General features: G+C 36.8%; 3 protein-coding genes, 1 long non-coding RNA gene and 1 pseudogene across 7 annotated transcripts; 3 read left to right on the top strand and 2 right to left on the bottom strand.

Annotated features, from left to right (window-relative positions):
- Positions 1 to 11: 11 nt before the first annotated feature.
- LOC110622349 (ADP-ribosylation factor GTPase-activating protein AGD3) lies at positions 12 to 18,424 on the top strand. Of its 4 annotated transcripts, none has more exons than XM_021766836.2 (19): positions 17 to 717; positions 1,635 to 1,778; positions 2,448 to 2,548; positions 2,677 to 2,747; positions 3,550 to 3,612; positions 4,025 to 4,069; positions 9,129 to 9,194; positions 9,284 to 9,331; positions 9,447 to 9,542; positions 9,623 to 9,664; positions 14,417 to 14,632; positions 14,707 to 14,838; positions 14,965 to 15,189; positions 15,360 to 15,446; positions 15,520 to 15,849; positions 16,381 to 16,526; positions 16,633 to 16,726; positions 17,104 to 17,605; positions 17,822 to 18,046. In XM_021766836.2, exons 2-18 carry the CDS (start codon positions 1,642 to 1,644, stop codon positions 17,596 to 17,598), a joined length of 2,394 nt encoding a protein of 797 aa, XP_021622528.1. In that variant the 5' UTR covers positions 17 to 717; positions 1,635 to 1,641; the 3' UTR covers positions 17,599 to 17,605; positions 17,822 to 18,046. The 4 variants fall into 4 exon arrangements, with proteins under 4 accessions (XP_043815952.1, XP_021622528.1, XP_021622527.1 ...); XM_021766835.2 differs by having other exon boundaries at positions 22 to 717; positions 1,702 to 1,778; positions 17,104 to 17,594; positions 17,822 to 18,424; XM_021766834.2 differs by having other exon boundaries at positions 22 to 717; positions 17,104 to 17,594; positions 17,822 to 18,424.
- A 358-nt stretch (positions 18,425 to 18,782) lies between these two features.
- On the bottom strand, positions 18,783 to 19,457 carry LOC110622352. Its single transcript, XR_002489091.2, has 2 exons — positions 19,316 to 19,457; positions 18,783 to 19,201 (listed from the first exon to the last, which is right to left on the bottom strand). It is a non-coding gene; the product is annotated as an uncharacterized LOC110622352 (long non-coding RNA).
- Positions 19,458 to 19,633: 176 nt separating this feature from the next.
- On the top strand, positions 19,634 to 23,408 carry LOC110622351 (annotated as a pseudogene).
- A 614-nt stretch (positions 23,409 to 24,022) lies between these two features.
- LOC110622012 (light-regulated protein 1, chloroplastic) lies at positions 24,023 to 24,908 on the top strand. The gene is made up of 3 exons (XM_021766347.2): positions 24,023 to 24,438; positions 24,527 to 24,682; positions 24,761 to 24,908. Exons 1-3 carry the CDS (start codon positions 24,038 to 24,040, stop codon positions 24,834 to 24,836), a joined length of 633 nt encoding a protein of 210 aa, XP_021622039.1. The 5' UTR covers positions 24,023 to 24,037; the 3' UTR covers positions 24,837 to 24,908.
- Positions 24,909 to 25,030: 122 nt separating this feature from the next.
- On the bottom strand, positions 25,031 to 26,617 carry LOC110622011. The gene is made up of 7 exons (XM_021766345.2): positions 26,405 to 26,617; positions 26,197 to 26,329; positions 26,055 to 26,098; positions 25,868 to 25,978; positions 25,654 to 25,746; positions 25,462 to 25,568; positions 25,031 to 25,321 (listed from the first exon to the last, which is right to left on the bottom strand). The coding sequence occupies exons 1-7, from the start codon at positions 26,491 to 26,493 to the stop codon at positions 25,176 to 25,178; spliced, it is 723 nt and encodes a 240-aa protein (XP_021622037.1). The 5' UTR covers positions 26,494 to 26,617; the 3' UTR covers positions 25,031 to 25,175.
- Between the last annotated feature and the right edge of the window lie 1,249 nt (positions 26,618 to 27,866).

Here is a 27,866-nt window from a genome sequence, read left to right as displayed (position 1 = left end):
CACGGTGCTTTCTCTCTGTTTGATGTGGCTTCAATCCGCTCCATTGTCAACACCGTTAAAACGCCATCTCCTACTAAAATTTTTGCCTCGCAAACTGAAAAAGAGAGAGAAGAAAAGAAAAGGAAAGAAAAGAAAAGAAAAGAAAAGAGGAGGGCTCAGCTGGTTAGCTTTGAGCTTTATATGTAGTGTGTATTTCTCTTACACTTGGTTTGCATATTTCCAGGTTAATGAAGCCTAATCAATCTTCATTCAATTCCCAAGAATCCCATAAACACGACCTCCTAAGTCGAAAAACTTTCGTGTTTTTCTGTCCATTCTAGGTTTCTTACTTTGATCATCTTTTCCCTGTACTGTGCTCACCTGCGGCTAGGGGTTCTAAACCAACCAAAGGAACAATAAAGAAAAAGGACTTATTTGGAGCTCGGGAACTTCGCTAATCGAGTTCTTGTATCATCGGTTCTTAATTTCTATTAGTAGGTTGATATATATATGTTTGGTGGGTGGTTTCATTGCGAGTACCTTTAGGATCGGTATACAAGGCAAGATCTCAGCTTAATTTCGACGATTAGAGGTGATTATGACATTAGATTAGCTCCAAGCTTCCAAGATCGAGCATTGCTGTAATGGTTATTAGAATTTATCGTGAGGAGAGGAAGAATCGCTGTATCAAAAATGACTTTCGCAAAGCTCGACGACTCTCCTATGTTTCGCAAGCAGGTCAGTCTCTCTCTCTCTCTCTTTTTGGAGTCGGAGAAACACGAGGATTTTTTTTTTTCTTTTGTTTTGTTAAGTTGAATTAAGTCATTAACAGCTTTGCGAAATTCACAACTCTTCAGCTACATAGAGAAGTGCCGCAGGCGGACTACTTCTTTTTCTTCTTCCAATTAGAATTTTATTTTATTTTTTTAAAAAAAAAAGGAAATAGAGGGTGAGCAGTAACAATTTCGGATTTTGGAGAGTTCAATTGCTTAGATATCTTGATTTCTAGATTCCTGTTTTTTTTTTTTTTTTTTTTGCCGCAATCTTCAAATGTCTGGTTTGATTGTCTTTATATTTTTAGCTGCTGTATGGTAAGAATTTGGGAGTTAAAGGAAAGCTTATTTATTTATTTGGACAAATAGGGATAGCTTGTTTATTGGATAAAAATGATCAGATATGTTGAAGTAATTGGTTACGTTTTCTCAAGGAAATAATGGAAAATAAATATGCATTTGCTGAGTTGAGAGAGCAGTAAATACTTATTGATCATTCTCTAGTGTGAATAATTGTTTTTATTTGTATGAGGATCCTTGCACTGATTTTAACCTTTTTCCCCCAAAAGAATAATTTCTTAACTGCCTCGGTTATCTTGCCTGATCTTCAGATATGATCATTGCCTAACCCTGAGTTTCTAGTTTGGAGTGCTAACATACACCAAAATATCTATGCCTTGTCTGGCAGTTAAAACTTGAAAATAAGTTGGGAGTGCAAGTAGCACAGTTTTTAAAGTCTTAATGTTATTAAATACATTTGGATTTATTTTACTGCAAGATATTCCTACTATTTCCTACTGCTATATGTGCTATTATTACTCTTCTGAAGTTGATGTTTTAAACAAATTGTGTTAATGGTGGCAGTTATGCTTGTGTTTACAGGTAGGATATGTTGATTTTAATTTATCTGCAGTACAAGTGGCTATTCATAATTTATTTGGTCAAACAGATGCAATCCTTGGAGGAAAATGCCGAATTGCTAAGGGAGAGGAGTCTAAAGTTCTACAAAGGATGTCGAAAATACACGTATGTCATTTTCATTTCAACTAAGTATCTTTAGGAATGCAAGGTCTAATATTTGGTCCATTACTAATTTACAATGTTGACATTTTAAGCTAAGCATATTTATTTTAATGGAGACAATTAATATAGAAGTAGAACCTTTAAGCTATAGAACCTTAACTAGTCTGTAGTGAAGGTTTTTGGTGTCATGGAATACAGTGTTGTTGTTGTTTTTTCCCCCCTTATTTCTTTTGAAATGGAATACAGAGTTATTTAATTTGTTCGAAGTATGTAATTTGCATGAGCTTTTTGATCAATGTATTAAAATTACATAGTCAGTGATACTAAATTGTTCATAATCTCAATTGCTATTATTTTGTATATAATTATACTGAGTTGTAAGTTTTTTTTTCTAAGTTCGTAATTTGTATGTGTGCATTTTGATTGGTGAGTTTAAATTACATGCTCAATGATGCTAAATTGCACTTACTCTCAATTAGATTTTTATTAGCTGCATTGACGTTAGATGCCTTTCAACAGTATCAATTTCTTTGTTCATCTACTTTTTGGAACTGGTTTTCTCTCTCATTCTCTTTCTCTCACTCTTTCTTCTTTATCTATATCCTCCTCCATTATTTCAAGAGCAATGAGTTTGTAATGGATTTTATATGAACACATTCTTTTTTCTTGCAGTGAAGGACTAGGTGAGGGATATGATGGGGACATTGCCTTTGCTAGTGCTCTAGAAGCTTTTGGTGGAGGACATAATGATCCTATTAGCGTGGCCTTTGGAGGTAATTTTATTTGAATTGGAAGTTAGTTTAGTCAGTACTAGCCTTCTTTTCTTTTTTCCTTTTAATTTCGTTATGATGAGCTAGCATAGCTAGTTGCTTATTGATGGATCATTTATTTGCTAATGTAGGCCCTGTTATGACCAAATTTACTATAGCCTTGAGAGAAATTGGGACATATAAGGAAGTTCTTCGATCTCAGGTAATTCTGATTTTTATGCATTCCACAAATTTTGCAAAATATTATGGTGATTTCCTTCAAATTAATGCTTTTTTTTTGAAACCTCTATGGTAGTTCATCAGATGTCTTGGTTAATTTTTTAGACTTTTGTTTGGAGTGGATTAGAATTTTATCAACAGCAAAATTTATTCTACTTATGTTATTTTTCTCCTTCTAACAACCGACTTGAGTTGATTGTACTTCCAAAAGTGTGTTTGTGATCGTTTGGCTCTCATAATTTTTGCCATCATAATTTGCTTCAAAGAGCAAGAAGCAGCTTGCATGTCTTGGCTTTAAAATGTCTTTTGGGGGGGAGGACCACACGGAAACCTGACTTAGACTTGTTATAGGGTTCCAATTTACCCTTTTGTTTCCTCTTGCAATCTGACAGAGGTTTCAAGCAGAAGCATGATTTTAGCCTATGTTGACAGGGGTAGTGCACTAGAGATGAATAGTTCAGATGAATGAGGCTTGAGGAACCGACTCCTTTTAAATCTTTATCTAATAAAGTAGAGATGAGATCAAGGAAACAGGAGCGTCTTTGTGTTCTTTGGAGTAAAGGAGTATTTAGACCAGTTTGATGTTGGTCCTCTCTCTGATTCAAATATAATGTGCAGTTTTGGGAATTAGAGTCAGAATTTGGAGCACCATATTTTACATTAATTATTTTTATTTCTCAGAACAAAATTTTTTGTTTGGTTTAATTATTTTTATTTCTCAGAACAAAATTTTTTGCTTGTTTTACTTTTTCTCATCTGACCTGATGTCCTTGTTTCTTTTTCAGGTTGAGCACATGCTGAATGACAGATTACTACAATATGTCAATATTGATTTGCACGAGGTGAAGGTACTGAGAATCGCCCATTCTTGCATATATGATAGGGATTGTATAATAGACAACCCTAGGGAAATACCTGGTGACCAAGTCTTTACAGAAATGCAGTCTGAATTCTTGTAATTTGGCCACTTTCTTCTTCATTTACCTAAAATTTTTTATCACATATTCATTGGTAGTGGCTCAAGTAACTAATATGTGTGAATCTCTCTTTATTAGGTTCCATATTCTTCAGGCATCTAACTTTCTCATCTAGCGAGATTGCCCAAGAGCTCTTGCTCGGTAGTTAGGATTTTGCTGTTTGAATATTGATTATTGCAAACTTTCCCCGCAACTTTCTGCTTTAAGGATCACCCTTTGACTATTCCCCAATTCATAAACATCCCTTTGGGTTTATATTTTAAAAGATCTTTTCTTTGTGCAGGAAGCAAGGAAGCGTTTTGACAAGGCTAGCCTTCTTTATGATCAGGTGCTTCCCTCTTGTTGGATTGCTCATAATTTCTCATTGCTATTAAGATGAAATTTTCAGTCATTTTACATACAAATCACAGCTTTCCATTTTGGCTGCAAATGAGATTACGGATAGTTTGGATTAAGACTTAGTTGTTGTTGTGGACTGCAAATGAGATATAATTTTATGAAATTGCCTGAAACTTTAAGAATATTCTTCCTTTTGAACACTTTTATGCTGTGTTCTCAAACTTATAACCAAAAGTATTGTAGTCGTTTGATTCCTGTTGGAATCAGCACTGACACATTTAATTCCTCTTTTGAAATGTGAGGTTACAGTTATGCAAGAGTATTGAACTCTGAGCTTCCAAATCATCATGTGGTTACCATTTCTCTAAGCATGCAAACAAACCTTGTTGAACCGGTTTAGGATTAGCAAGTCAGAATGTGCAATTATATTCTATAGAAGGATAAGTTTTATATTGTTAGAGTATGAACATAATCTGTACATAATTAAAGGAGATTACATAATTATAGGAGATTACATAATTATAGGAGATTACATAATTATAGGTTAATTGATATTATTGATTGATAGAAGATTCTTAGGAGTTGTCTTAACAAAGTCTTGTAATTTGTATATAAATACAGTTATTTCAACAGAGAAGAAACACAGAAATTGCCTAATTGTTCTTTATCTTGTTACATGGAATCAGACCATTTGGGTTTGTTAGAGTGTGAATATAATCTGTACATAATCATAGGAGATTACATAATCATAAGCTAATTGATTGATAGAGGATTTTTAGGAGTTGCCTTAATAAGGCCTTGTAATTTGTATATAAATATACTTATTTCAATAGAGAAACATACTAAAATTGCTCAATTATTTCTTATCTTATTATAGGGTTTAAAGGTCTTCTGTCTTTTTTCTTTTCGTTTCTCTGGTAAAGAGAAACTATTTGGGTGGATCACCGGAATCCGGTGCCCGTTTGGTCTCACCTCTAGCTTCCCAAGGGGTGTAGGCGTGTTTTTGGCCATTTCCTGAAATCCAGTGGTCATCCTATTGACGAGTGGATCTTATGCGCCGTTTGAAGGTTGGTTCGATCTGTCACGAGCCGGCGCGTGGAGCATGGCGCTTCCAGCGAGTCTTTGGTTCTTGTTACAAGGTCGCCCCGTAGTTTCCATCCAATCTCTGGCTGCAGATTTGTCATCGAATGCTGCTGTAGTTGGGTTTCTCCTTTGTTGTGACTAAGCAAATTCTAGATCCTCCATTCCTGATTTGTGTTAAGCTTTTTGAGGTTGAGTATTGTGTTTTAAGGTCTGATTTCGTGTCTTGAAGCATTATGTGAAGTGAATTAGTGTTCTGTGTTAAGTTTTGGTTAAAATGGCTTCTAATAGTAAAATCCATATTAGTGAAATCATTCCAACGCCTACCAAAATTAAAAAATTGATTAAAAGGGTCCACTCCAATAGTAGGTAAAACATGACTTATCTCATCTTCACACAAATGGGTCATTGATTGTGGATCCACGGATTACATGATAGGTAATCTTCATATTTTTGCCAACTTTCGATCTCATACAACATCTAATACTCATATTTTTGCCAACTTTTGATCTCATACGGCACTTCTCATGTTATTTTTGCCAACTTTCGATCTCATACAACATCTAATACTCATATTTTTGCCAACTTTTGATCTCATATGGCACTTCTCCTGTTATGATAGCTGATGGGTCAACCTATAATGTTGAGGGTTCTGGGACTATTGAATCCACTTCTTCTGTTATCCTATCATCTGTACTAAGTTTACCTAATCTTGCTTTTAATTTAATCTATATGATTAAACTCACTAAAGACCTAAATTATTGTCTCATTTTTTTTTTATCATTGTCTCATTCAGGATCTTGTGATAATTCCTTCTGTTATCCTATTATCTGTACTAAGTTTACCTAATCTTGCTTTTAATTTAATCTATATGATTAAACTCACTAAAGACCTAAATTATTGTCTCTTTTTTTTTTTATCATTGTCTCATTCAGGATCTTGTGATAAAGCAGAGTATTAGTAAAGAACATGTATTCGGTGATCTCTACATTTTGGATGCATGGGTACCTCGATTTGTTGCTTGTTCTAGTGTCGAACGTCCTTTTTTATCAATTTTGAAGATACTATACTCTTAATTTCACGAGGTATCTTCACTAGAGTGTGAGTCATGTTGTCTTGCAAAACATCATCGAAGCCTTTTAAGTTTTAGAGTCAATAAACGAGCTGAGTTTGTTTTTGAATTAGTTCATTCGGATGTTTCGGGACCATGTTCAGTTCGGTCTAAGCCTGAATTTAGATATTTTGTCATTTTTGTGGATGGTTTTTCTCGAATGACTTGAATTTATTTAATGAAGCATCGTTCGTAAGTGTTTTCTCTTTTTTCTTCCTTTTATGTTGAAATCAAAACTCAATTTAATATTTCTGTGCAAATTTTACGAAGCGACAATTCTAAAGAATATATGCTAGAATCATTCTAGACTTATATGACTCAAAATGATATTCTTCACTGATCATCGTGTGTTGATACACTCGCTTAAAATGAGGTAGCTGAAAGGAAGAATTGACATCTCCTTGAGACTGTTCAAGCTCTGTCGTTTCAAATGTAAGTTCCTAAGCCATTCTGAACTAATGTTGTCTCTACTGCATGCTGTCTCACTAATCACGTGCCCTCTCCAATACTAAATGGTGATACTCCCTATAATGTCATTTTTCCTAAGAAGCCATTATTTCCTCTAAAACCACGACTTTTTGATAGTACTTGTTATGTTCAGGATGTCAGACCTTATATGACTAAACTTAATCTTAAAACTTTAAAGTGTGACTTTTTGGGATATTCTCACCTTCAGAAGGGGTATCAATATTATTCTCCAGAGCTCAATAAATATTTGGTCTCAACAGATATAGTCTTTTCTGAGCAAATTTCCTTTTTTGCTACTACACAAATCTCTACTAGTGAGATGGAGGACAATGTGTGGCTCATCTATAAATGGTGGGAACTCCTCTAATGTGCCTTCTGCTGCATAATGTAATGGTGACATGCCTTTTAATACTCAGCTTTTTGATAAACCGGCAGTTATTTAAGTTTACTCTCGAAGACCAGGACCTGATGATACATGTCCTGCACTAGAATTTATGTCGCCATCAGATCCATGACCGAGTGACCTTGACCTTTCCATTAGTCTTCATAAATATAAACGACAATGTAAATCTACCTACTTTGTTTCTAACTCCCTTTCTTATGATTACTTGTCTCTTTCCTCTTCCTCTACCTCTTTAGTAAAGGAGGCTCTGGCCCATTTTGGGTGGCGTGATGCAATGCTTGAGAAAGTCAAGACTCTAGATGAAAATCATATTTGGAAACTAGCTGATTTACCCTTTAGCAAGAAGGTTATGGGGACTGTAAACGGGTTTTCACTATGAAAGTTAATCTAGATGATTCTGTAGCGAGGTGTTAAGGCCCGTCTTGTCGCTAAAGGCTACGCCTAAACCTATAGCATTGACACTTTTTTCCCATGGCTAAAATGACCCCGGTTCGCTTGTTCATCTCCCTAGCTGCTTTTCATCATTGGCCTTTACACCAGTTAGATATTAAGAATGCATTTTTACATAGCGATTTCCAAGAGGAGGTGTATATGGAGCAACCATCTGGGTTTATTGCTCAGAAAGAGTATGAGAAAGTCTGTTGTTTGAAGAAATCTTTGTATAGATTGAAGCAAAGTCTCTGTGCATGGTTTAGCAAGTTCAGTGAAGTTGTTTAAGAATTTGGATTGAAAAAAAGTAAGTGTGACCACTCAGTCTTCTATAAAAATTCAAATATTGGTATTATCCTCCTTGTTGTGTATGTTGATGACATTGTCATTACAGGAAATGATAGTGCAGGGATCTCTTCTCTTAAATCTTTCTTGCATGCGAGTTTTCATACCAAATACTTGAGTTAGCTTAAATATTTCTTGAGAGTCGAAGCCTGGAGGAATTAAAGGGAATTTTTTTTGTCTCAAAGGAAGTATGTCCTTGACTTGCAGAAATTGGAAAGTTGGGGGTTAAACCCTGCAGCACATCAATAATTTCTAATATATGTCTCACAAAACATGATGCTGACCCCTGTGGGTCATAAGAGGTTGGTTGGAAAGTTGAACTATCTTACAGTGATGACTCATCCGTATATTGCTTTTGTAGTAAGCCTTGTAAGTCAGTTCATGACTCGGTATACTCTACAATAATCGTGGGTATACTGCAATTAAGTGCAATTGAGTGTTTTTTAGATGCTAATTGGGCGGAATCCAAAAGTGATAAAAGATCAACTGCAGCCTACTGTGTGTTTATTAGAGGAAACCTAGTATTTTGGAAAAGCAAGAAATAAAATGTGGTATTCAAACAGAGCCATGGCTCAATCCACTTATGAGATTTTGTGATAAATCATCTGCTGGAAGAAGTTAGTTTGGATATTGCGTCACCCGTAAAACTTTGGCATGATAATCAAGCTGCTCTTCAAATTGCTTCCAACCCAGTATACTACGAACAGATTAAGTATATTAAAGTTGATTGCCATTTCTTCTGTGAGAAGATTTTAACAAAAAGTTAATTTTAACCAATTATGTGAAGATAGGAGAGCAATTGGATGATCTACTCAGTAAAGTTTTAAATGGATCTCGAATAGAATATCTTTGTAACAAGTTGGACATGATAAATATCTATGCTTTAACATGAGGGGAGTGCTAGAGTGTTGAACATAATCTGTATATAATTAACGAAAATTATATAATCATAGGTTAATTGATACTATTGAACAAGACCTTATAATCTGTATATAAATATAATTATTTCAATAGAGAAGACACACATAAATTATTCAATTATTTCTTGTCTTGTTACATACATCACTTCATAATTCTCTTAGTTTCACACGTCAGAATGTGAACTAAAATAAGTGGATTCTCAAGCCAATTGGCAATCAAATTCATGTCTAAACAGCTAAAACGATCTCTGAAACCATGTGTAATCGATTTTAGTTTTCATGGTGTACATAGGCCCGTGAGAAATTCTTATCACTGAGGAAGGGCTCAAAGACTGATGTAGCTATTCTATTAGAGGAGGTATTACGTGACATGTCTTTTTGATTTATATATCATCACATTCTAGCCATAGTTGCCAATTAATTTCTAATATTTTTGCTATATGTCAGGAGCTTCATACTGCGAGGTCTGCATTTGAGCAAGCTCGCTTTAATCTTGTAAGATAACATCCCAAACTAGCTGTTCTTTCTACAATTATTGATTTCAATGATATGCAGATACAGTAAATGCAGATACAGTAGCAGACATGTCAATAATTCTTTTTCTGTCTAGGTGACTGCACTTTCTAATGTTGAAGCAAAAAAGAGGTTTGAATTTTTAGAAGCAGTCAGTGGCACAATGGATGCACATCTTCGTTACTTCAAGCAGGTATATAGCTTGTGGGATTTCTCTGCCTATTCAACGTGCTTTAATAATCTGCATACTCAAGAAGAACCTTTTCCATGCAGGGGTATGAGTTGTTGCATCAAATGGAGCCATATATAAATCAGGTTGTTTACATATATCTACATATATATATATGTCACTGTGTTGTAAGATATTAGTTATTTTCAGCTCACCTCTTACTCTAGCTCGTTCCTGTAACATAACAAAGCAAACAATTACAATTAATGAGAAATGAGGGAAGAGAAATCAGATGGACCCTTTTAACTTTTAGCCATTTTTGTGATAGCATAGCAAGTGTTTACCTGTGGGTATCCTCCAGTGGTAAGCAAAGTCAGCACAAATGGCTTCTCATAATCGTGAGATCTGACAGGCTATGGATGGGTGCCACATGTCAGCTATATAGTTAGCGGGAGCTAGAACTTGAGGATCCAGATAAGTGTGACATTAGTGAAACAGAAAAGATTAGAAAGCCAAAAGGGGGCTTCCCGCCACTGGCACTCCAATGATTAAGTTAGATGTGTTTCAGTTATTGAGGAAACAGAGTAAATCCTCAAGGGTTAAATGTCATGAATGCAGGTTCTTTTGAATAAATGTTTAAGAACTAGGTCTTAGTGCAAGAATGTTGGATGTTCTTACCTAGTACTGAGGGCTTTTCTAGTACATTGTGATGACAGATGTGAGTAAAATACCAGGTTATTATGATTTTACCTAGATAGGTAAGGTTATGGATAATCAATCCCTATGGCTGTAATGATTACCCAGAGGTAACTCTATTTGCAACTTTATCAGTTTATAGGACTGCATCTGTATGAATCATGATGAGCGTCGATATCACTAAAAATAAATTCCTGTTTAGAGCAGAACTTGTGATAATAATCAGCAGGGTCGATGTCACAGAGACCGGTAAGTAAATTAATTTTATTGAATAAACAAGATATATAAATAAAATAAAATAAAATAAAATGGGGGATGTTTTAAATGTAGAGAAGTGAAAATAAATAAAACTAATTCAAAGAAATAAGCAATTGAATTTAAGCGAAAGAATTAAGATGAGAAATATTCAGTCAAAGTAATAATCTTAGTTTCTGCTTAATTGGTTGATCATAGATATAAAAATAATCTAAAATTAATTATTGATAAACCAGTTATAGATATCGAATATGCTTCATATATCCAATCCTTCCTTAGATTTTAAAATAGCTAAGAGACGCTCGTTAACTAGCTATAGCTCTTGAACAATCATAGGAGACGCTCCTAAAATTTACTCCAATTACAACATTGAGATTTAGAATGACCTAATTCTAATTAACGAATGCGAAATGCTCGGTTCATTTAAGTTAGATTATATTGCTCCTTAAGAGAGCCTTACGCAACCTAATTCACTACTTGTCAATCTGAACAGCAATATATTATTCTAATAACTGTGCAACGAACCCTTATTGCAATAATCAATAGAATAATAATAAACACTAGTTACAGAAGTAATGTAAATATCAAAAACAATTAAAGAAATAATAAAATCACATAAATCTTACAATCAATTGAACTGAAACCTGAATTATCTTTTAATTGAAAGAAGAAATTTAACCACACATGTTCATGGCTGAAACACCACAATGAGAAGAGTGTTTTCAACCTCTTAAACTAATTAAGAATAGGAGATGAGAGATGAGATGAGATCCTAGATATATCAGAATGTCTTCTTTTTATAGTGCTAAGAGTCCTAACCTATCCTAAATACAAGTAGCAAAAATCAAAGTTGAGTACATCTTGACATATGAGAGTTATCTGTTTGTTTCTCGGATTTGAAACTGGACTCTGTTCGTCAAATATGTTATGCCCATAATGTAGTCCATAACACAGTTCGTCTAGGAATTAGAGTTTAAGTATGACTCTGCTTCTTATCCTTCTATGAATTTGATTGTATCCACGTTTGGTTTCAGAATATAGAGTTCAAATTGGATTTTTTTTCTTATTATTCTTCAATCCTTGTTTAACCTATCAAGATAACAAAATTTAAACGAATCAACGTGTTTTAAGCAAAATCAAACTCAATATTTCAGTGTTTTATAATATTAAAACTACATAAACGTGCATATTATCAAATCATTAAAGGCGGGGCTATTTATCCGGCTGAGTGGATTGTTTAGTGAGGTGATTATTGAAGCTGAAGGATACTCAAGCCTTCCATTATTTGGGGCATACATTCTTAAATGACATATGCCCCTTAAGTGTCAACCTTGTCTTAACCTCGAGGTTATACTGTTAGTCTCTTTTCTAGCTCCGTACAGAACCAACCCCCTTGGTCGGATTCATATGGACACATTTCCATATTTTAGGGGACGGGGTTCTTATATTCTATCAGCTTTGAAGGTTAATGTGGCAGTTTTCTAGAGTTGTCTTGTAACGACCCGGAAACCGGACCGCTACTGGCGCTAGGGTTCAGATCGACTTAAGGTCGCCGGAACCCATAGCAAGCCTACTATACATCCTGTATACCTGATAAAATCTCATATATGATCATACATTTTCATAAAAATTTTAAACATTTCTTGAACCAATGCCTGACCTGCACATGCATCATAAACTATATACATAAAACCCACACTAGAGCCCTCATCAAATGCTCTAGTATGGTAACATCACATGCCTCAAGCTTGATTCAACATAACTCATCATTAAAACTTTGACATGAAGATCATGATAAACAGGGATTACAAAACATATACTAGGGCCAAGCAGATTTCTAGTCCATAAAAGAAAATACATGTCCACTCTATACTATTACATAAGCTATACCAGCTACTATGCCGACTTCCCGCTCTATCTTTGACCCTGTAAACCTGAGGTTAGGGGAAAGGGATAAGCTACAAGAGCCTAGTGAGCAGAACCATAAAAATAGTTTAATAAACATATGCTCATATGGAATGCGTCACAGCACAAACAAATCACAATAAGATGGACTTGTCACCAGTAACCCTCTACATATTCCAAATAGTGCCTGGCCCTCGACGGAGCTCCTCAGGACTTCCTCTTAAACATAACATAACATATCCATAAATGCCAGGGGCATAGAATGGGCAGCCCTAGTCTTTCTCTTACACAGTGCCAGGGCGCGTAGAATGGGCAGCCCTGGTCTTCCATATTCGTCATAACATAACTTGCTCGAGGGCTAGTGGGTCATTCAATATCCATCCACAACAACAGTAAATTATGCAATGCATCATATTCGTGAATTCTAATGCAACAACCTATTAGATAACATGGCATTCGTGATGCATGAACATGTTCAAAAGTTTAATTACTTTAAAACAAGAGATTAGTTCAATTCTACTCACCTCTGGCTGACGCTTGGCTTAAACTGGTGCAGTCACCTCACTGCAAGCCTCTACGGTCTCCCTGGTCCGATCCTACACAGGTGGACTCAAATGAGGGACCAAGCATAGCTATTACATGACTCTAAACACTCCCCAAAAACCTCCTAAAACATCACAAATCATGCATATAAAAACAAGTAAAGGAAGGCTGGGCAGAGGACTTTCGGCAGCAGGTTCGGCGGCCAAAGGTCCTCTACAGATCCGAAAGTCGGGGTCCTTCGGGGGCAGGTTCGGCGCCGAAGGTCCTCAACAGATCCGAAGTCAGGGACTTTTGAGGGCGGATGCGGCGGCTGAAACTCCCTTACAGATCCGAAAGTGCATGCTTTCGGTGGCATGTTAGGCGGCCAAAAGGCTACCTTCCATGTAGGTTCGGCGGCCGAACCTGGGTTCTCCAGAATGGCAGAACCTGATTCTGCCTTATGCATTTCAGCCCCAAAACTCTCAAATCCTCACATCCAACTTCTCAAAACATACATACTCACTCCAACATGTATAAGGGGCATAAAAACTAGCCTAAACCCTAACAAACAACAATAAAACACAATAGGGAGCATACATTCATCAAAACCCTACTCAAAGCCTATAACCTTAGATCTAGCCATTCATGCATTTTTAACCCTTAACCCCTTTTTAAAACTTACTTAAAACATATGAAAAGGCAATGATCTACACTTACCTCTTGAAGATCTAAAGTAGATGCGACCCAAACTTGGAGTTGAGGAGAAACGGTCTCCAAACTTTAAAATCTTGGATCCAAGCTTAAAACTTCAAAAACAAGAGAAAACTCATGAAAATCTGAAGGATTTGAAGGAAGAACATAAAATCATCAAAAGGAGGGCAAGAACTCACCTTTGCCCGAAAATGGAGAGAGAAAACTCTCCCATTTTCGGACTGGAGGCCTCTTATAGGTGGCTGGCCAGACCACCTTCGGGGGCTGAAAAGAGAGCTCCTGCGATAGCACTATGTTCGGCGGCCGAACCTGGATTTCCTCCAAAAAAACATTTTCTTTTCTTTTAAAACTTTAACTCAAAACCAAACAATAAAACCATGAAAATCATTTTGTAAAAACATAGAGGTTCCGACATCCGAGATTCCGGATTCCAACGGAGATTCCGTCGGAAGGTTGAAATTCCGACGCTGGAGTCTAGCCGGGTATTACATGTCCGGTACATGTTGATAGTTTGATAGGTGTTGGTGTTTTTTTTTTTTTTGGGTGGTTGGGGCGGTGGGCAGAGAGGGCATATGTCAAGAAGTGATGGCTGGCTTTGTTGTCTCAAGCAGAAGCCAGCGCTGATAATTGAATATGTATTGCCTTTGTAGGTGCCACAAATGTTAGTATAGGTTACTGATCAACCTGTTGAGTAACTGGAAAGTTTTGTTTGGCAGCAGAAGAAGCAAGTATTATGTGGTCAGCCAAAGTATTTTAAATAAGGCTTTGCTTTATCAATTTTTGGAGATAATATACTAGTTCTTTTGCAGGTTCTGACTTATGCTCAACAGTCAAGAGAGAGGTCTAACTATGAGCAGGCAGCTCTTAATGAAAGGATGCAAGAGTACAAAAGGCAGATTGATCGTGAGAGTAGATGGTCTTCCCATGGTTCCAATGGATCTTCCAATGGAGATGGTATACAGGCCATTGGTAGAAGTTCACATAAAATGATAGAGGCGGTAATGCAATCTGCTGCAAGGGGAAAGGTACACGAATACTTTGAAAGAAGTTAATTTTGTTCTTTGGTTGTCTAGTTCTAAAGGAGCGAGCAAACTTTCAGGTCCAAACCATTAGGCAAGGTTATCTATCAAAACGTTCCTCGAACTTGCGAGGTGACTGGAAAAGAAGATTTTTTGTTCTTGATAGCCGGGGAATGTTGTATTACTATCGGAAACAATGTAGCAAATCATCTGTAAGTAACTTATGTGAAACAAAATGTAACACATAAAATGCACCTCTCTCTCTCTCTCTCTCCCCCCCCCCCCCTTTTAAATTTGTAAAATTTCCACCTTTATCACTATACTTGATATGTTTCTAGGGTTCTGGCAGTCAACTTTCTGGTCAAAGGAATAGCTCTGAGCTTGGATCTGGATTGTTGAGTCGGTGGCTGTCTTCTCATTATCATGGAGGAGTACATGATGAGAAATCCGTTGCTCACCACACTGTGAACCTTCTTACATCAACAATCAAGGTTGACGCTGATCAGTCAGACTTGCGGTTTTGCTTCAGGATTATTTCACCAACAAAAAACTACACTTTACAGGTATAATGTAAGATGCATTTGAATATTTGAATTTAGGCAAGGTTACTCTGCCTGAAATATATTGTCATTATTGATTGATGATTCTGCTTGGATGGGTGAACTTGTGTTTAATTTGGAATATTTTTTCAGCATAGATCCTTAATAATGTTTCTTTATGCTTGTCAGTGCAGGCAGAGAGCTCACTTGATCAAATGGATTGGATTGAAAAGATAACAGGGGTTATTGCGTCATTACTCAGCTCTCAGGCCCCTGAGAGGGTATTTTTCAATTGCATTTGTCAATATTAAGTTTATTTACTTGTCATTTTGACTGTTGTCCAATAATTTTCAGTGTCTACCTGCTATTTCTATGGGAAGTGGTCATCATCGGTCTGCCAGTGAGAGTAGTTCATTTGAAAGTGCTGACTTTGACCACTCTGCTGTTGATGAGTTTACATCTGAGAGAAGCCTTGCTGGTTCACATCATGAAAGGTCATCAAGAATTTCACAACAACGATCCAGCGCAGAGAAGCCAATTGATGTGCTGCGAAGAGTATGCGGGAATGATAAATGTGCTGATTGTGGGGCCCCAGAGCCAGATTGGGCATCCCTAAATCTTGGTGTTCTTATTTGCATTGAATGCTCTGGTGTTCACCGTAATCTTGGTGTGCATATATCAAAGGTAACCTATTCCACTTGAGTCATTTGACCGCTACATGTTGTTCCATTGTAAGCTATGATTTTGTTCTTGTGGTGAGTCATGCCATCAGATGTCAGTGGAATGATGATTATGTGGAAATATCTGTTCAAGAACAGAGTGAAACAGTTAGAATGGTTGTTTATATAAATTCTGCAGCATGCCTGAATGGTATTTGATAGGTGGATAGCCTTTTGGTGTTTGTATTCAATTGCATAGTTAACATCCGATTGATTTGAAGCTTGTCTCTTAGTCATATCATATCTTGACCAAAATATCTTACCCTTTTTATTTTGTTGATTAAATTAAGCAATCTGCATTAAGTTACAATAATAAGATTACTAGATCTGGCAGCTGTAGAACTTGTATTTTAGAAGAAATTTTGGCAGGATAATTATGGAGGTGACTTTTCCTCAAAGAGAAGTTCTGTATGTAAACCAATTCCTGTTTTGTAACAATATTAGTACACTCGGTTCACTCTTGCAGCTGTTATTCTTGTTTCGAATTGGATTGCAGGTACGGTCCCTCACACTTGATGTCAAAGTATGGGAACCTTCTATTATAAGTTTGTTTCAGTCTCTGGGAAATGCCTTCGCAAACTCAGTCTGGGAGGAGTTATTGCAATCAAGAAGCACCTTCCAGGCTGATCTTATCCCCACAGGGTAAAGAATTCACTTTGACCTGAGTAAAGGTTTCCTTTATTTGCCAGTGATAAGCAGCTGGTTTCATTATTGTTTGCTAACATTCCTTGATATTTTGATGCTGAAGCTCATACAAGTCTGATAAATCGCAGCTGCATTTTATCAACAAACCCAGTCCAGCTGAGTCTATTGCAGTAAAGGAGAAGTTTATCCATGCAAAGGTCCACCTGCCTAATGCTTTTAACTTTAGATTGTCTTTTTTATTGGAGAGTGATGCCCATGGTTTGGGGTGGATAATGTATCCAGTGAGCTTCTCTTTTGCTTCTTCTTCATACAAATTTTCTTCAATTCTTGGCACAATTTTTTCTCTGTGATAGAAATATGCACCATTAATTAGATGTGCCCCCCGCCCACTTTTTGAGAGAGATTCAGCAAAATGAACAGTTTTATCTGGGTCACCATACAATATTTAAGCAGAATACACAGTTCCTATTTGGTGATAACAAAGATGCTTTTGCTGTATGCTTCTTGCTTTGACTTCTTGGATTTCTATGAAGTGTTGGAATTTTAATCATCCTCCCTTTGTTTAAAATCACAGTATGCAGAAAAGCTGTTTGTTCGCAAGCCTAGAGAAAGTCAGTATCCTCATTCAATGTCCCAACCGATGGCAGAAGCTGTTCGTGCTAATGACAAGAAATCTGTTTACCGTCTTATTGTTAATCATGAAGCAGATGTCAATGTGGTTTACGAGCAACCATCTTGTAGCACTTCTCTAACCCTTGCTAGAGTGATGCTATTACAAGAGCAGGCAGGCCTTGATCACTGCTCTAGCTGCTCAACAGGGAATTCATTGGACAGGTCCTCCACTAGCTCTTTAAATTTGGCTGGTACTGGTGAAGGTCGGACCTTGGAGGATCTAGATGGGTGTTCCTTGCTACACCTTGCCTGTGAAACTGCAGATATTGGCATGTTAGAACTCCTCTTACAGTATGGTGCAAATATAAATTCAACCGATTTGCGAGGTCAGACACCACTGCATCGTTGTATTCTTAGAGGCAGAGCTACATTTGCAAAATTGCTACTTTCAAGGTGACTTGCAGGTGCCTTCTGAGTCATGGTTTTAGAGTTTTATTAGGTTATTTGGTTTTCCCTTTTATGCACACCTGAATAGTGTTGTGGCATTTGCATGTGTCACACTTATCCACCCATCAATTATGGCTTCTCCACACAGCACACATGCACATGTACAAACAAGAAAAGGGGAAGAATGTGGTTTGCAATAACATGCTACTCAAGGGTTGCAGTTGCGTTTGCAGGGGAGCAGATCCTCGGGCTGTGAATGGGGAAGGTAAAACCCCTCTTGAGCTCGCCATAGAGTCAAACTTCGTCGACTCTAATGTCCTCACTCTATTATCAGATGCAAATGGGTGACATGCTAAGTAAGGAATAATAATTAAAGGTGAATTACTATGAGGTTGGGGAGTTAAAACTTGATAATGGTATTGTTTTTTCTGCAAGTATATATTGTAAGTTGAAGGGGCTGGTTCTCCATTGAAGGTGTCTCAACGTCTGAAATAGAGGAGAGTGGTAGGTTGGCATGCCTGCCCCATGGGGTATCTGTGCAAATTAATTAGTCCGACCCTCAGGGTTGTATTTTATGCTGCCCCATCTGAGTGAAGCGGCTCGTATAATGTCATTTGTTTTCGCTTCATGAGCTATGTTCGGTTCCTTGCGTGGTGGAGCTGTGAGGATTTAGTTTAGGGCATCGTGTATTTGTAAATTGATTTTATTTTTGGTTTGAGTCTAAACGATTGGATTGGATTGGATATAGTTGTTCATTAATTCCATCACATATTTTGTTGTGCGATAAATGATTCACAAGTTATTTTTTATGTAATGATGGCATTTGAATTTCAGAATTTGCTCTTCTCAATGCTTCATCAAAACGTTCATTTTTCTATCAATTTTTTTTGTTATATATTAATATTGTTTATCAATTTTGGTCTCTAACGCCTTACCTCATGTGCCATGCACAGAAAATCAACTTATGTTTTGCTTGGAGTGTGGAAATTCAATTAGAGATTTCCTTTTTCTTTTCTTTTTTTTAATGTTTTTTTTCCCTACAAATACATAACATATTGTATTTTTGCAAGGCCACCATAGTGCTATACAACAAGAGAGAGCTCAGACAGAAACCAAAGACTAATCCACAACAAAGCATCCAAACCAGAAGCAAATCAGACTACCAACCACACAAATCGCAACCCACAAACCAAATCCAGAAACCATCCTCGAATTGACTAACACCGCCTGTTGCGTCGACAAACAGAGCAAGGAAAAAACAGGGCAAAAAACGGCATCACAATGCCGAGAAGACGATTGCAAGCCAAACAACCGCTGCAAAAACCACAAATAATCACAATAGAGCAACAAGAAACATCATCAGGCAGTAGCACTACACCATGGATCAGATCAGTAGAGAAGGTCTTCGGCTAGACTGAGAACTTCCTGAAACACCAAGCAAGGGACGCCATAGAGTTTTACGGGAGCGTGGTTCAGCGGACGTGGCGGTGCGGTTCTAAGATACAGATATCGAACGCAAACGATAACCCTCCCTGGAATCTGGAGAAGACTCCTCCAGACACTCTCAACCTAGGTCCAAAAGAGAACTCCTTCAAACAGAAAACATCGCAGACCTAAGAAGAAAGGAAAACCAAAGAAACAAAATCAAAACTCCGCCGCCCAGTCATGACGAGAGAGAACCACACTGTGAGGAGACACACCAAAGATCAAAACAAACAGAAATAAACCTTTTTCTGCCTCACGGCAGAGGAAGATAATTAAGCCATTTCACAAAACCAAGTCTAAAACAAAGAGATTGCAGGCAAAACCAACAAAAAACAAGAACATCGCTACGAAAACCTAGATGGCGCCCGTTCTCTTTCTTTTTCTTTCTGTTTTTTAGATGCTGGAAAATAGTATTCTAACCATAAATTCTATTTTACAGTTGCAAGTGTCAAATATTTTAATTTTTTTTGAGGAAGAATATTTTAATTAGGAAATAACTAAAAATAACTTTGATTTATTTTATTCAACCATGATAAGACAGTCCATTTATATAATAATCAATGACATTATGTATTTACATATATAACAAAAAAGAAAAAAGGCCAAAGCTTTCACAAGTTCCCGGCGTTCCATATCAATGGTGGATATATTTGTTTATTTTAGTATGTGAGTGCATAAGAGAGACGCAAGGTAGTAGCTGTGAGTCTGTTTCTTCTTCCCCTGCTATATATTTGAAATTTGTCTTCTCATTTTGAAGAAATAATTTGGGATTTTGTTTAATATTGTTATTTGCTCAAGGAAAAGGAAGAAAAAGACTTACGTCTCTCTGGCTTGAAGCAGCGGCCTTTCGGAGATCAGTGAAAGATTTGATTTTGGTTGCGGCCTCTATCTTGGGTTTGTTTACAGAAAAATCCTTACAAAATGCGCTACTTTTATGTTTGACATGGAAGTATGTATTTACGTCTTGGGTCTCTGTTTCATGTAGAAAGGGGACAACTTCAGCGTCCAAGAGATGGAAATTGGTGATACTGTGATTCTTTAGCGTCTTTCTCGTGAAGATTTTGAATCGAAAATTCGATTTTTATCTCACTACTATTCCTTACAGCTTCGAGTTTCGAAGCACTTGAAAGCTTGCTCTTATTTTGTTGGGTTTTCATATTTGCGTTTCCTCTCCCCAACAATGTGGAGAGGAGCAGAATTTCTTCTTCATTCATACATTTTGAAGCCCCTTTGAGTTTCTCGTCTACTTTATTCTCGAGTCCGCGTTTTGGATCGAAGCATTTGAGTTTCTAGCTTGGAAGATGTGGATTTTCGGGTTTCTTTTGGTTTTGAGCTTCTATTTTCATTTGTAGGAGCTTGGTGCTTGTGGGCATTTATGGTCTTATGGAGAAAAGAAGATACAGTCCCCAATTCACCTTCAAAATCATAGCACTACTTTTTCTGTTGAATATTTGCTGTCACCCTATAATTGTACAATGTCAAGCAAGTGGTTCTAAAATGACAAGGCACCTCTCCGCCGAAACTCCATCGCCTTCTAGACCGCACCATTTCAACACTTCACTCAAAAGAACTCTTCTCAGCATCGTTTTAGGAGTCTTGACTGGATTAACAGGATTTACTTTTTGTGCGTATGTGGTCCGTTGCTTGGTTCGCTACATGAACCGAACCCCAATCCTCAAAGGCCCTGTTATATTTTCCCCAAAGATCGCTCCCAAAACTCTTCAATCAGCTCTTGCAAGCGAAAACCAGTTGCTGGGTTCCAGCTCAAATGGGAAGTACTACAGGACGGCTCTAGAAATGGGCTCACAGTTGCTGTCAAGAGGCTCGAACCATTTGAGAGTGGCTCACAGGAGAGGCAGAGCAAGTCTGTCGAGCGAAGGATACAGCAGGAGCTGGAAAGGCTAGCCAGCTTGAGACACAGGAATTGATGAGTTTACGAGCTTATGTTCTAGAATCTGATAGGTTCCCTCTGGTCTATGATTATTTGCCAAATGAAAGTCTTGAAGATGCAATGAATAGACAGAGGGAGAATCAGTTGCAGATTGGATGGGAAGTTCGGCTACGCATTGCAGTTGGGGTTGTTAAGGGGCTCCGATATCTTCACTTTGAATGCGTCCCTCAGATTTTGCATTATAATTTGAAGCCTACAAATGTGATGTTGGATGATGAGTTTGAACCGAAGTTGGCAGATTGTGGGTTGGCTAAACTCACGCCTAATTTGGATAGAGCTACATCTGGCTACAGTGCTCCCGAGTGCTTCCAGAATTGCAGGTATATGAATTTTCTTCCCTGAAACAACTTGAATTTGTGTGTGTGTATGGAAATGCTGTTTGATGGTGCTCGTTTCTGCAATCAACAGTCATGCAGTTGTGATACAAGAGGTAACTTCATCTTGGACATTTATGGCGCTAGAAACTCCAGTAGACCTTGGCAAACTCAAATTATTGCATTTCTCATTGGCAACTTCTAATTCTTGTAATTGCAAAAATACCAAATTTATTTGTTTCATGTTCTGCTGTTCTATGGATTATGGGACTTGAAAAACATTTGATTCTTTCCATAATTAACATAAATGTAGTTCATATATAAAGTTTGGTCATTTCAAGTCAGAGAAACGTTTGTCCCCTTAGATATTAAATTTGCTGAAGCAATATATTTTAAACGAGAAGATTTACCCAATTAAAAGTGACATTTCGTCAAACTACTGTACAAGCACTTCATTGTTCTTTGTACTAATATTTTTAATGTTTTCTGTATATTATGTCTTTGCTAAAAAAGCTTGTCTAAGAAGTCCAGTCTCCACATATTCTGCCGTATTCAGGACCTCTTGATATATTAATTAGCTACTAAAGTTATGTCCTTTAACTTTAATTTGTTTGATATGCACGCCTTGCTTTATTTATTTATTTTTGGTTTTATGCATGACTTGTTTAACTCAGACTTTACATTCAGTCACAATAAAACTTTTTCTTACCCCCCCCCCCCCCCCCAAATTTTAATAGATATACAGACAAGAGTGACATCTTCAGCTTTGGGATGATATTGGGTATTCTGTTAACCAGGAAAGACCCCACCGATCTTTGCTTTGGGGAAGCAGCCAGTGGAGGTAGTTTAGGTCGTTGGCTTCAGCATTTGCAGCAAGCAGGGGAGGCAGGGGAAGCACTAGATAAGAGCATTCTCAGGGGAGAAGGTGAGGAAGATGAGATACTTATGGCTGTGAGAATTGCTGTTGTTTGCTTATCAGATTTGCCAGCAGATAGGCCTTCAAGTGATGAGCTTGTCCTCATGCTATCTCAGCTGCACAGCTTTTAACAGGAATTGTAAGTATATTTTGCCAAATTGCAACCTACAAATTTTGGAAATTGGATTTTTGCTTAGAGGGATTTTGCCTGCAATTCTGATTTGCTGAAAAATTTATGAAAAGGCCATAGCTGTAACCCAAGAATCAGCGCTGGTATATATAGTCAAGGGAGTTACTAACCCTATAGAAGACAGTTTTGTCGATGATTTCTACGTTGGACACATATCTATTATTGTGTTCTGAACTAATGATGGTGGGGCTTCGTTGGCTGTCTTTATTTCTACAACTTTTTTAAAATTACAGGTCCCTCTACCTTAAAGGACCATGCATGTCTATTTTTATTTTTATTTTTTTATCCTATGGGCCATATGAGGCTTAAAGCATTGCGTGAGCCTTTAAACTTGCTTGCATTATTGGAGGTGTGATGGAAAGGTATTTGTTGATTGGTTGCAGGAAAAAAGTCAATGTTTAAGGTTACAACCTTTTCATGTTAGATTCTCGAGGTTTCTGGTTCTTACCATGTAATTTGGATTGCCGATAAGTAAAATTATGGAATCACCCATTTGTTGCACTATCCAGGGATGTTTAGTCTAGTGGATCCTTGGTTTTAGGTATTGGGAAAAAGATGTGCTTCAGGGCAACTTTCTGCCTTTGCTTCTGCAGAAACATGCATTTCTTTTCCGTGTCCGTGCGTTTTGCATTATTGACCAAACTGGCTTCGCTCTGTTATAAATTTTGCTATACTAAGCCCTTGATTTCTGAGATGTTGCTGTAGGAAATTAAACAGGCAACACAGTGTTAAGAGGAGTTGTAGATTACATAATGGTTTTCTGCTTGATTCGCTAATTGTCGGGTGTTGTCAGTGATGGGAAAATGGCAGTGATAAGGACATTCTATCAACCGATTTGCAAATCATGGCCATCTCAATCATAGATCAACAATGCCATCCGTATCTATGTTATGGATTGGATGTACAATTATCATTTCTTCTGCAGCTTTGCCTTCTGTTATTTTAAAGAAATATATTCTTTTTTTAAAAAAAAAGGGTTTTAGAATTTAAAATTCTAACTTATGAATTTAATAAACAAACATTTAATATTTGAGTTTCGTTCTAGACAATTTTTTTGTGATTAATATATTGGACGCATTCAATAAAATAATATCTAAATCTTGCTTAACTAATTTATTTACTATCCATATTATTATTATATTTATTTGCTATAATAAAATTAATAAAAATCTATCAACTTTATAATTAATAAATTTTAAGAGAACAATAGATGGAAAAAAGCTCCAAAATGCAGCTAGGAGCTGATTCATAAATTTAACCAAACATTTATATATAAATATAATAACAAGCAAATAAGAAATAACTATCTCAAAATAGTAAATTAAACACCAGCTTAATTATTAAGTGTAATTCTAGGTCTTTCTCAACTAAATCTTCTCGACACTTTTTTTTAAATAAAAAAAAAAAGAAAGCCTTTTTTGAGGGTTAAGCTTCTCATTTTTTAATAGTATTTCTATTAGTGGTGAGAATAATAGAGGTACTTTATTTACAAAATTTTTAACTTTAATTTCACATGCACGTAATTTTACAAAGGTTAATTTCATTTTTAACCTTGTCAATGTTCGACCCTTTACTTTAACAGGTTTTATATAAATGGTTAACGGTCCCTCATCTGTTACCTGTCAATGGGTCAAAATATCCAAGGCTCTGAAAGCTTCACTCCCACGTCAGACAGAAGAAAACCTTATCCACTCCCCGGGAAAATCTTGCCACCTTATCCGTTCCAAGTCATTTTCACTCTACGAAAATGATATACTGGATGCTTATAACGTTGATCCCTCTCCTTCAGATGTTTGCCTCAAGCACCACCTACAGAAGATGCAGGCGCTCTTACATCTTTCGCCGCCACCTCTCCCTGTTACAACTCCTGCCAAACCCTTGGTCTTGCAAAGGAGGACCTTCCCAAGGTTGAATATTCCCAGATGTTCCCCAATCAAAGGAAGTTCAGTAGTGGCTGATGACGCTTCAACAGTTGATTACAGCTCCATGACCTCGTAAGTCTCATTTTCTCCATTCATCACCAAACTGTGAAGTCACTTGACATTTAACAGCATAATATATTGGGATGCTTTTTGTACCTAGGGTTTTCCCAGCTGAGGCTTGCGAGACAATAGGAGGGGAAGCTTGTGATGTTGAAATGTATCCTGAAGTGAAGCTCAAATCAGTTGCCAAAAGCACTACTAGCACTACTACTGAACAGATAGACACAGACTACTTAGAATACAATAGTCCCAAGACGTAAGATATCTGTTGTTTAACAAAGTTGTTTCATTTCCGATAAGGATCTTCCATTTGATGTTTCATTATTTGTTACAGGGTGTTCCTAGAAGAGGCTTGTGATGATCTTGGTGGAGAATTTTGTGACCCTGAGTACAAAAAGGAGTCTACATAGAATGTTTAGTGAAGATAAATCCCTTGGCAATGTATCTAACGAAGTTGTTGAACAATACATGCAAGTTAAATATGTTCTTTTCTTTTCTAAGTTCCTGATAGAAAAGGGGGGTATTAAAGGAAAGAGGAATTTCAACATATACAACTAATAATGCTGGATGTGAATATTCAACACTCCAATACCCTCAACCATAATTAAGGTAAAAGAAAACATTTCATTACCAAGTTTTTCCGTAGATTTTACAACTCATATCATCAGAAAGAATTGTAATTTACATGTGGTTATTTGAAGTTGGATATTCATCAAGCACTTACTACTTTTACATGCACTGAAGCAACACTACGTTTTATTCTCATCATCTTCGAGGATCCCCTCCAGAAATAAATATTGAAGAGCTATAGAGTATTTGGCAATCCTTGTCCTCTCAGAGCTCCCACTTTCCAAATTACTGCGTCTTCTTAGAAGAAATGATCCCTTGCCATCACCTTCGACAAAAATATTCAATCAATCCTAGTTTTCTTTTAACGTCTAGTCGTCTAACTATATGTACAAAAATGGTACCAAAACAACATTCAAACACATAAACCATTTCCCACATATCACAGGTTTTAACTTTGGTGCAAACCTTTGATGGTGAAAATGGATGAAACCCATCTTTTATAGATGAAGAGCGACCTCGGGGAGTCTCCGTGGTGGGTATCAGAGAGCAAAAGCTTGCAATGACCTTTCTCACTGTCCATACAGTTTAAACCAGCGTTAACACTTGCAAGAAGGAGAATTAAGAAGTCAGGCAGAGCATCGTGTTAATTAAACTCACTTTGCATGCGTTACTGCGTTGTGGCACAAAGCAAGAGTTCGAACCATCGCTAAGTCTCTTCCGCGAGGATTCTGATATCTCTGTTGGCAGGTCCTTAAAAATTTTTGCAAGTAAAAGGCAAACAAAATGAAATTAAAATAGAATATAATTGTGGGTAAAATCTCATACTGAGAACTAGGAGAGATGAAGAAATAATTTACAAGATAGTGAGTACCTTTCACTGAAAAAGTCTCCAAAATCATCAATAACAACTGCTACTGGAAATTTATCATACAGGTGGAATGCAGCAAAGTACTTTTTAATGCCTTCATCATCATGCACATACCTTTTAGAAGAATGATTCAATAACAGGTGAAAAGAGAATCTAAAACAACTGTGGAAGAACTGAGAGAGTTCATTACTTCATTTGTATGCGTTGAAAGGTGCCAGAAGATGGATCAACGCCCTGAAAATTTCAACCATAAAATTGTTGAAGGGGGAAAAACCCATTTCGAGAGGAGAAGGGAGAGATTGAAAAACCAGAATAAAGAACAAGAGCAAGACCTGACAGAGAAAAGGGGGTTTGTTTTCTAGCCTGCTGCGGTTGCATATGAAGACCACGGTAGATTTGGCACCTTCATTAGTCTCAGCTATGGCGTTGTTGAATGCGAACTGGAACAGTAAAGACGTTTTCCCGCTGCAAATTACCAAATTCAATTATGATTTCCAATAAAGCTAGGGAGAGAGCGAGGATATGGCTATTAGCACTCACCAAGAAGGAGGACCGGAGAGGAACATAAGAGGTTGGGACTGGTGGCGCGTAAAATCCATTTGCCCACCAGCGAAGAACTCCTCAAGCATCCTTGCAGTGCCCACCGGCCACCGTGAGCTGAAGTTTCGTCTGCCTCACAAAAATTGCACGCGACTCCAACGCGGAAATGGGGAGCCGGAAGCCCGAGGAATTGAGCCCCTCTTGATTATTCAGCCGAAGCTTGGATTATGATCGAATTGAAAGCCCAACTGGTACATATATAAAGATACGAGTTCAAAGCCCATTGGCCTTCCTTGGATTTTTCCTCAGAATTGAATTACTGAAGGAAAACTATGTATATCAAGTAACGTTTTGATTAATGCTCTGACAAATCGTATTGATTAATGTCAGTAAGTTTACTTTCATCGGAAAGTAAAAATTGGAATTGGAATGTTAAAGGTTTTTTCCTTTAGAATAACAATAATAAAATCTGTGTGTTATTCTAAAATTATTGTGTATATATAAAACCACTCAAATAAAAATAGATATATTTATAAAATATCAGTAGAAATCATATTTAGTCACCCAGTCTTCGGAGAAGACCATGTTTAGTGCTTGATACACTCAGCCTAAAATGAAGAAATGGAAAACGATAAGGAATGGTCTCATTTTGTTCAGAATTCACCAACGTCCCTTGTAGCCATTGAGCTGTCCCATTAATTGCTCTGCATGTGTTTCTTCAGACAATAACAGAAAAGAAGCTCTTTAATTACCTTCCAATTTCCATACTCCCTTGTTTTTTAATATAATCAAATAATTCTTACTGTAAAGGAGAAACATGGGATGTGCTCGATGGTTTGTAAGTGCAAAAATAATTTATGTGCGTGTACGAATCGTCTTGTAGAATCTTAATAGACTTGTTGATTGTGTGATGGTGAATGGGGCTTTTGAATTTCAAATATAGTAGAAAATGTGAGGCTTTGCAGTTTAAGGGTATCAAACAAATTGATTGAGATTGTGGTGATCCATTTCTGCGTGTGATCTATGAATAGGAAATTTAGCAATTTCATTGAGGTCAGGTCATTCATATTTAACTTTTAGCTCTTTTTATGCAGACCTGACTATTAATTTACATTTCAGTAGAGAGTTCTATTGTGAGCAAAATCCTCGGATAAGGTTGAGACTCGAGAGAGCTTTTGCTTTATTCACCATTAATAAAAATAAATTTAATTTAATTTAATTTCACTCAAAAATTGATTCAAAGACAAATATTGCCAAACACCTATATTAATGGATATATAAAGTTTGTTTGATTTAATTATATATTATATGTAACCTACGGCTGATATATATTTTTAAATTATTGTATATAACTTACTGTTGTATTTAAATTTATTTTTAAAAGTTAAATAATTAATATAATCATTTATTAAAATTAAAAAATATGATTTATACTCCCGGTAATTTATTTATATTTTAATGA

Source organism: Manihot esculenta, chromosome 9, assembly GCF_001659605.2.
Source record: "Manihot esculenta cultivar AM560-2 chromosome 9, M.esculenta_v8, whole genome shotgun sequence".
Classification (NCBI taxonomy): domain Eukaryota; kingdom Viridiplantae; phylum Streptophyta; class Magnoliopsida; order Malpighiales; family Euphorbiaceae; genus Manihot; species Manihot esculenta.
Note: the sequence above shows the minus strand (reverse complement) of the source record. Positions and strands in the feature narration are given on the sequence as shown.